Source organism: Hyposmocoma kahamanoa, unplaced genomic scaffold (genome assembly GCF_003589595.1).
Source record: "Hyposmocoma kahamanoa isolate Upper Pololo Valley unplaced genomic scaffold, ASM358959v1 202, whole genome shotgun sequence".
Lineage (NCBI taxonomy): Eukaryota > Metazoa > Arthropoda > Insecta > Lepidoptera > Cosmopterigidae > Hyposmocoma > Hyposmocoma kahamanoa.
In genome coordinates this window covers 15,015,317-15,025,939 of record NW_020653726.1, presented here as the reverse complement: position 1 = coordinate 15,025,939, position 10,623 = coordinate 15,015,317, and the positions used below count along the sequence as shown (strand labels likewise).

Genomic DNA, 10,623 nt, shown 5'->3' with positions numbered 1-10,623 from the left:
GCGTGGTTCAGTTCGGTATCGACCTCGCGTTGTTTCGCACTGCTGCGCGAAACGAAACGAGAACGCATTCTAAATATTCGAATTTGTATTTTAGAAATTAAAAATTTACGTAACGTTAGAGAAATATTGATTTCTAAATTTAAAAATAAAATCATTTCTTTTTATTGTTTACTCGAAGTTCAAATTCAAAATCTGACCTAATTTAGTAACTGCACGAAATTGAATGACGATGCTGTAAGCTGAAAAGGCGTGAACTGTTTAGTGTATAGTTTACTTGAGTGAGAAAAATGGCGAGTGCGCTGATCAAGTTGCAGAGTTTCGGGCAGAAGGTGAAGACTAAGGATCACCAGGATTGCAGAACTTTGCAGATGCATGTGCCGACACCGACCTCTGTGGAAGTTGAGTTTACAGAAATTACGTTGAAAGTTTCAGAAGGACTAAGGTCTAAAAGTAAGTACAACAAATTTTCGTATGTGAATAATTTACGTAAATGTTAATTGGGCAATCACTTTCCACGAAACACATTATTGTTTTAATTAGTTAACGTTGCTAATTCCATTTAGAAAGTCGCCGCTGAACAAAAGTTAGAAATAACAACATAAGAAGTCCATTATTGTGAACTAATTTTGATGCGTATATTTGTACCGCAGTATAAAATAATAAATGAGTCGCAAAAACAAGCACAGTAACGGTTTCGCACAAACGTGTCTGCCAGAACAAGACACCGTCTCTTGAAAAAAAAAAATATGCATGCACAGCTCATATGTCAATTTAATTTAATTGTAATTATCACGACGATATTTTTATAAAAAATGACACAGATCATGTTTTAAAAAAGACCGAATGAAACATCCATAGTTTTGAACTACTTTGAAGACGCATTGCAAAGTTAATAAAATATGTATTTATTCTATTGTTTGTTTCGACTATGCTAGAATAAAACTTGTTTTATAAAACCAGTTATTTTTCTATATTTTTTAATCCTATACAATTGTAACAAACAAGCACTTCGTTGTTTTCAATTTGTGTTTTAATTTTTAATTCAAGATTACGATGTTCACTAGTACATTTAACCAAATAAAGCTATAAAAACGGTTTTTTATGCTAATTTAACTATGGAACTTTAACTAAATCGTTTATGTAAGACGTTCAATATTATTTTTAAATAAACAAATCCTAAAGTAATATTTGCTAAACAGCGACAAAAAATCCATTAATCCCCTAGGTGTTTACTTCTTTTTAGGTGCCAAATCTGCTACCACGTTATCCAAATTATGTATCTGTCGACAACATTTGATCACATCGACTTTCAGCGTCAATATCGTCACATCACGTCATATAAATTAATTATGTTTTCATTAAACCGTTGAAAATTCATTAAAAGCAAATAATCAATTTATGTAAGTCGAATTCGGACTTGCATTTCTGAGTTTTCGGATTTTTTGTGCGAAATTTAATTTGATATTTACCATGAGCTTTTCGGTGCAGGAAAACATCGCAAGGAAACCTGGTCACGTCTGCAAAGCAATTTAATCACAGAATTGTTTGGCCTGTAAATTTAAAGATGTAGGGAACTAACCTAACCCAAACCCTCTCATCATGGGACAATACATATTACGTAGGCTAACTATTGTGATTATAAAATATAATAATAATAATAATATAATAATAACACACACACTCTTAGCCCTGCACTAGAGAAACCCTGTATTGCGGGTGCAATAGACACACATATAGACAACCACAGATTACACCCAAAGTCATATGAGAAATAAATGCACCCCCGTAGAAATATTTACCGGGAATCGAACCCGAGAACTCTGCGAGATTGGCCGTCATGGTAACCGTTCGGCTTCTGAGGCAGTTTACCTATTTGATTGAAAATTCAATTATAAACAGTGGTCTCTCAATAGAGTATGCGATGCAAAAAAAATTGAAAATACTGTTTTTTTATAATGTCAAGTGACGCGTCAAGTCGTGCGCCTGATGGTAAACTACCCGCCTGTCCATAACAGTTGCAGTGCCACTCAGCTCTTTAAATCGCAAACATCTGAGGCATACTGCCACTGCGCCCGTCACCCTGAGACATGAGTTGACAAGTCCCACGTGCCTGTGATTTCACCAGGATGTTATTATGTATTCGTGTGATAGAATCTAACTTTATCAGTATTTACATCTAATTTTCCGCACTAGATTTCAACCTTGAAAAAGTAATTACTACCCGTACTGACCTTAGCATGTCCACTACATATATGTGTGTAAATGTTTGTTACACGTAATAGATATAGTTATTGTTCTATCATACGACACGCCAATTGTAACTACATACATTTACAATCAAGTTATGTACATATATGTTTACTTCTATAATATTGGTACACGTGCCTATTGCACGTTATGTACTTTTATGGAATACACGTCGGCGTTTATGACATAGCAATAATCACTTATCATTGTTATTGCAAAATTAAATGTCATATAACTAAATAATACTTACGCTCAGCAGAAAAGAATTTTTAGGTCGAATTTTCTCATTCATTTAAATTAAATAAACATCACTAATAATATATACAACTCCGTGGTCGAGTTGTTAACACACTGGTTTTCATGGTGTGATTATCTCCGATTTCTCGGGTTCAATCAATGTAGAAAAAACAACTTTTCTATTGTCTCGGGTCTGGCTGTTTGTGGTGCGGTCGTTGTTTCCAATTTCTATAATACAAATGCTTTAGTTATTTACTTTGGGATCGTATGAATATATTAACCTTGCGTGGTGTATTTTACGAGTATTATTTTGATTCTTATTATTTATTTCAAAGCGTATTCGGGTAATGTACTCTTGCCACATTTAAATAAATAAAGTTGAAGATAGATCGCGTTGTTCTGCAATCGTTTTTATGTACACATATGTTCTACATAATGCATTAAAGATAAGACTTATGACTTTTACGATTTCTTAATAATTAACATGTTATATATCTGCATTAATATAATATAAATATTATCTATTTATAGTCATACCTTTTAGGATGATTATGATATGCTTTTTAACATATAATGCTAGTTGCCCTCATTATGAGGCTTCTTAAAGTCGAGAGGCTACGTGGTTTTGACGACTGGCGTAAGTAATAGGTACGAGATTTTAAGACCTAATTATGTAATGATTACATACAATACTTACTCTACATGTAAATAAAATAATGAAACACAACCAGTATTTAATGTATATTTTGTTAACAACGCATGACAACAAACTCAATTTTTTTTTAATAAATTTTCACCCATTTATTTGGATAGACAAAGGTTCCAATAGACGTTAAAGTACCGGCACGCTATGATGGCCGTTTTAACGTTTGTCCGCTCATCAAGTTTCGTATTAATTCATAACTACGTTGAAGGAGCTAATTGCTGTACATTTTTGTTAATAGTGACGTGCTGTAAAATTTATGTAATGTATAATTTCACGACTAAACTGGGCATTTGTTTTTCGAAATTCGATTTTTTTTTAAATAAAATCTAAAACGATCGCTGGCCAGCACAACTTCTACCTCCGACAAACTCGCGTCTAAGCTCAATGCAAAACAATGCAGTTTCGAATTGAGGATATATTATGTCAACATTTTTATGTTCGTTTTATTAAAACTTTTTAATCAGCTACCCCTTGCAATACTAGTTATAAATATAAAAACTTATAGATGCAACTCGCATTTGGTTATATTTTTTTCAATAATAATTATTATTGAGATTTGACCTCACTATACATAACAAAAATACGACGTTCTTTTTTTGAAACTATAATGAAATTTTTCAGTTCAGTAGTAGATAATAGAATTAAAAAACTAAAAAAGGCTGCACGTCTACAGACCTTTGACTTTCCGCAAGGAAAAAGAAAAACAAGTAAGACGAAGACGAAGAAGAAAAGCGCCTTTGTGATATGGTTTAAGAAATTATAAAAAAACAGATTAAGTACAAGAAGTGAAATAGTATATTGTATTACAAATGAATAAAACCCGTCATTTTACCCGAGACAAGTATATCTACCCGAGCCGCAGGCGAGGATGGATACTTAAGTCGAGGGTAAAATGGGTTTTATGAACGAGTTATACACTTTGCTTTTCACTTCGATTGCGAGGAAATTAAACAGCAATATTACAAATAAACGATTATTTAATTAAAATTGAATGTAAAATTACAACAATTAGACATGCAACACGGATTAAAAAAAATAAAAGTAAAACTGTATTTTATAAAGTTCTAGTGTGCATGGCTGTTGGCGCAGGCGTCATTGCCTCAGTCATAGACGACGATTTTATTTTATGCACTAGAGCATACAATCCTATTTTATGCACTAGAGCATACAATTCTATTTTATGCAGCCTACACCCAGCATAAATACGAACTTTAAGAGCATGAGAAGTGAAAAATACATTTGGTTGCTTTTATACAGTATTTTTATCGTTGTAATCTTAGAATAATAACGCATAGCATGATAGTTTCATATCAAACGAACTGTCACAAGTGAGGCAAAAATCAAATTCATGTAGGCTAGTTTTAGTAGTAGGTTAATTTTCGGTTTTAGTGAATATTTATATAAAAATACAAGTTGAAACGCGTTACTTCCGTGTGGAATGTGATGTTAGTATCTATTTTATGTTTGTCTGACGTATTTTTACACTCATTTACCGCACATTTCGTCATTTTTAGCTAAAATTCTTGAGCTGTTCGCGGTGCAAGTTGACCTTGAGCACTGACGGCCCGCCCGCTCGTGTAGGCCCTTTGGGAGCGCTTCAATTTGCCTCACTTAGCGTGTGCGGACTAGGTTTCTATGCGTTATTATTCTAAGGTTGTAATGCTACACTTGGCCTTTTTTTATACTGGGTTTTCACAGAAAGTTTATAATTATTAACAAAAACTTCAGTTACCTATTCTGCCTTCCTTGTCATAACTTTTTAATTTTTTAATTTTGCGTATTCTATCGCCTGTACCACGGTGAGTGCTCTGAAGAGTTATTCAACCTTATCCCTTCCTCTCCTTTCCATCAGCGGACCACCCGTGCCGGACTGCGTTGCCACAGTTGGACGGTCAGTTCAATACCGTCCCGCACTAAAAAGTTTGGCAATTCGTTCTTATGCCGAACCATCAAATTGTGGAACCAACTCCCGGCGCATGTATTCCCTCCCCTCTATAACATCGGGTCCTTCAAACGTAGTGTGAAGAAGCATTTGGCCAGACCGGCAAAATGATAGTGACGGAGTGAAGATATTTGTGTTTTCCATCCGTTACTCTCATCTCTGGACTGTATTCGCACTTTCCATCAGGCGCGGACAGTCATTTTGCCGAGTAACAATAAAAAAAAAATAAAAAAAAACTAACGCATTTACACTTCAGTACCTTTCGAGATATTGCGACCTAAAGTTTTTTTTTTATAAACTGAATAGAGAGGGCTGTAGATCTCGTTTCGCTGATCCCAGGGGTCTATTCTACTCACGTTCTCTGTCCGACATCCGTCTGAAATAATTACTTTCAAATAAGTAATACTCGTCCAATTGAAAAAACAATGTCAAGTATGAAGCTTCAATCGCATCACGCCTTTTTTAATTTGGTCAAGTATTTCTTATTTCACTGTAATTGTTTCGGACGCATGTCGGTCGGAGAACGCGAGTACAGGGCCAGATGTGTTAATAACTCAATTTCGCTAAAAATGGATCGGGGCCGCGTAAAGTGGGGCCTTCGAGCTTGGGAGCCATCTTATTTTTAGGATCGGCAGACTAAAAGTAGTTACTTTATTAGAAACGCACAAATAACCGCGAAAACTGTTGCTAACATTATTGGGAAAAAAATGGTTCACTATAGACGACAGCATTAATGAAGACAAAAAATACAATAATTGTATGTCCAATATCCGAAAAATTTCATTTATTTCTAATGATTTGATTTATTGGGCGTATTCTAGTCATACAATTATTAAAAAAAAAAAAATTTTTTAACGGCGGTGTCATTTTCGCTGGAATAACCCAATTATAACAGAGTAGTGGAATAATTTCACAAAAAAATAATTGAATAATATTATTAATCAAATGCAACAATTCACTAAAATGTACGTACATTCGAATATAATCGAAGAGTGCACCCCAGCAATTGATTTAATGTACATTTAATCAATTGTTAGAGAGCACTCTTCAAGTCTGTTAAGGTGTGGGATGAGTCCCCACTGAAGTATATCCATTGCGCTATGACAGGGTTCTATAAACAGGGCTCTCAAATATATAGGCTTCTCTGGTGTTGCAAATATCCATGGTCATCGTTATAAATATTGTGAAACTAGCGAAAACGTGATTGTTAAATTTCTATATACATAAACAGATTTTTATTGACACTTCGTTGCTATTAAAGCAGGGTATCAGCGGAAAATGTGTCAAGGCAAATGTCGGAGACGGTTCACAACCGAACAATAGATAACGTGATGAATGTGGAATTTTTTACCAGCTTTTTATAAGGATAATTGTAATATTGAGACATACTATTATAAAATTGGACTTCAAAATTTAATAAATTAATAACAGCTCCTTGCGAAACAGCTCGTCCAGGAAAGTACTGCTACCTTACCTATTTCTGCCGCCAAGCGGTAATGTGAACATTACCGCGTTCTCGTTTTAAATTGTAAGAGTGCTGGTAAAACAAAAATGTCTTGTCAGCTTATGTCTCAAGGTGACGGGCGCAGTCGCAATGCCCTCAGATCTTTGCGATTCGAAGCTCTTATTGGCACTGCAATTGCTATAGACAGGCGTGTCGCTTACCGCCAGACGCACGACTTGACATTCCGTCACTTGGTATTATAATAAAATATGGAGAATAAAAAATCTACAACAAGCACATAAAAAAAATCGTAAGGTCTGGTGGTTCGTTCCGTAAATCATTTGGGAGAACGTATGGCACGAATTGCGTGAAGGCGCTGGTTCGGACCCACCCGTATCGAAGAAGTTTCTCTTGATCTTTTTATTAATAATTTGGCCGTTCCAAAGTGACGGGAGGAACACTTTGACTCCTTTTTTCTTGAACTTTAAGTAATTACTCTCTAACCATTAGTTAAATAGACTTAAAATGAAAATATCATGAAGCCAGATATGCAATTCAACTGTGACTATTTATTTACATAAATTTATGACATTATTTATACTCAAAAATTGTAATTTTCTAAGTGTGGCAGGTGGCACATTCACGACACCCGCCTGTTTGAGTTGATGGCTTCATTAACAAAATCAAGACAAACTATGAATATTTTATTCAGCAAGTTTTTCATATGAGATAACTTGAATGTTAAACTTCTATTTTATATATACACTTAATTAATAACTTTGAATAATTGTTAATGAAAATTAATATGTTAAGTTGTGACGGATGGGACGAGTTACAATTGAATACACAGAATTAATAAAATTACGCTGTTTAATATGAGACCCATCGTTAGTAAGGAAATATTTTATAATTTTTGTTTTATTAAGACATTTTAACATAAAAAAAAAACAGATAAAGTAATTCTATTGTTTTTCTTGAAACGCTATCTATGACGACATGAAATCAAAGACACGCATGTGAAATGCGTTAATAAATTTGAAAAATCCTGCCGCATCCTGGAAGATTATGTATCATATCAAAATATTTCAAATTTTAGAAGTTTTAGTCAAATATATAGTTAAAACTAGTGGAAACAGAGTTTTCATGAATTTCCTGATACTAAAAATCATCAGGAAAAATGGTGTCACTTTTTAATTGTCTTTTTTATGTATTAAAATGTCTTAATTATAAGAAGAATTATGAAAAAAATTGCTTACAAATGATGGATCTACATATAAACAGTGTATTTTTTTAAATTGTATTATATTCAAATGTAACTTGTCCCACCTGTCACAAAATGGTGTCCCAATCGTCACAATTTAACACATCACAGGTTAAACTCCGAAATTAAAGCAACTATTACACCTAGTAAACATCGTGAAAACTCGAATCCATGAAAATACAAACGTTTACTCAAAGTAAAAACTCTTCTTTTACTTAAAGTAAAAACGTTTAGAAGTGTGTCCCACCCATCGTTGTGACGGGTGGGACACACTTTCAAATTTTAATATTTACATTCCTATTTACGTTCACAATGCCCAACCAAGCCAAAATAATGACGCTTATCATAATTGTTACTTTTACAAAAGCAAATGTAAATAGATTGCATATTTATTTCTTAAAATAAAAATATATATGTTTCATTGTGACGGGTGGGACTTGAAATTAGTATTTATTGAAACTTTAATAACTTCTCACCATATATACTTCCAAGCAATCACTTATCACTGTTTTACAATACCTACGTAAATTGTATTTTCTTTGACAATAATTACTTTTTTAGAAAGACTCACAAATAACCGCGAAAATTGTTGCTAACATTATAGGAAAAAATGTTTCACTTTAAACGACAGCACTTTGGCTGCGTTAATGAAGACAAAAAATACAATAATTGTATGTACAATATCCGAAAAATCTCATTTATTTCTAATTATTTGATTTATTGGGCGTATTCTAGTCATACAATTATAGCCAAATTATGTCATTTATTTTTTTGAACGGCGGTGTCATTTTCGCTGGAATAACCCAATTATAACAGTCTAGTGGAGTAATTTCACAAAAAAATTATTGAATATTATTATTAATCAAATGTTCTCCAACAATCCATTAAAATGTACGTACTTTCGAATATAATCGAAGAGTGCTCTCCAACAATTGATCTCTAACAATCGATTAAATGTACATTTAATCAATTGTTAGAGAGCACTCTTCAAGTCTGTTAACATTACTATCTTTTTGCAATCGATCGTTTATAAGATTTTTTTTCTTCGACCCAATGGGACTTGAACTCATGGTGATCATGGGTTCGACGTACGCGAGAGCTTCTAAAGCAAAAAAGTTCAGCTGACGTTATTGACAAATTAATATTAATTAATCTATATTCTTAATTTTACTGATTTTTAAACTTTCAAAATTTGTGCTACACATAATTTTTTACATAAGGATATGCTATAAATATTAAAGAAGTGAATATTATCAACAATAATAAACGATACATATGCAGCATGCATAATTTCACAAAATCACAACATAAGGTCCCTACCTCATGTTGTGATCAATTGTTACAGCTTAAAATTTTGAAATAAAAAAAAACATTTAACTGGTCTAATTTTCTATTTTTTTCCAATAACTCATCTTAGAAATAGTCTCCAATTGGACATGGCAGGCAAAAAGGCCGTGCCATTACAAAACACATCTTTCTCTCGAACTAGTTTTATCCCTCCATTTTTTAAACCGCCAAAATCTTAACAACTACGAGAACATTTTGTTACCAGTAGTGGCTTCTAGCAGCGTGATTGCTAACCACAAAATTTAAATGTGCTTACATGACTTTCAATATAATTTCATACCTGTATTTATATCGTCGTTGGAAAGGCTAAATGACCAACCTTCAAAGGCCAAAATGGCGCTTTAGTACTTTCGCTTTTTCAGCGATGATATTATACTATCACATTTTTTTATTTATTTATTTATTCATGGAAAACCAACAGCTATAAACATTTAGTAAGAAACAGCAATAAAAACATAAAGCCAATTACAGGTTTTCACTTATAACTACAAGTTAGTTAAACACGAGCATTGGACTAATAAAACTAATAAATACGCAATCCCATACGTGTGTCAACAACCACATGTTATTCAATTAAATTAATTAATATATCTGTTATTTTACGTTTTAGTGCATCAATGTTACAATTAAATATATCTACATCCAGGTCATAGTCACTTAGCACACCATTTAAACTCCTACTAGCTCTACATATAAAACTATTCTGTCTATAGTTTGTCCTCGCTATGGGAACTACCGAGGGTGATAGAGGGTGGTAGTGTCTCATGTAAAATCGAAAGTGTATCGAATGAAAGTTACCGGACGTCCTATGCTTTACAAAATAAGAATATAACATGGAAATCTCTTAGTATTTTAAATAAAGTGTGGATTTTGTTCAATTTTATTAATTTATTTTAATGCAAGACTAATGCATTCCTATATTTTAGGTCTTTAAAGTCTTTTCATGTATGTAAAAGAATTATAATTTTTCTTATAATCTATTTCACCGACTAACTCTGTAAATGTTGTTGGATAACGACATCGTATCCGAAAATCCGAATCCGAATCGAACGCTTAACTCGAATGTTCCGAATAGCTCGGAAGGCGTCCTTCGAATCGAGAACGATATCCAATCGAACGATTCGGTTAAAATATCAAAAGAGCTATGAATCGGGGTCCTGGTTCTTACTCTAAAACGACTTTATTTCAAAGTGGCCAGATCCACAACATAATTAACCCATAATAAGCTGTTATTAAACGTCCTTCCAAACTTAGTTCTGTCTCCTTTGGTTTCATAACGCATTTTCTGATTCACCAGGCCAAGGGCAAAGGTGGCATTATTGTTGGTTTGAATATATTATTCTTCATAATTGCGTTCGCGAATGTTCATAAGCTCTTAATCGAAATGTCACCTGCGTATTCACGTATTAACTCCTGAAACAGAGGCGTTTGATGTAGTA

At 33.4% G+C, this 10,623-nt stretch overlaps 1 protein-coding gene across 1 annotated transcript in view; it reads left to right on the top strand.

Annotated features, from left to right (window-relative positions):
- The window catches only part of LOC113227148 (ATP-binding cassette sub-family G member 1-like), a 64,115-nt gene continuing 53,492 nt past the window's right edge, over positions 1 to 10,623 (top strand). Inside the window, exon 1 of the mRNA XM_026460025.1 lies at positions 1 to 450. Coding sequence (XP_026315810.1) covers positions 288 to 450 — 163 coding nt within the window. The 5' untranslated portion in view covers positions 1 to 287. The remainder of the gene's footprint in view (positions 451 to 10,623) is intronic.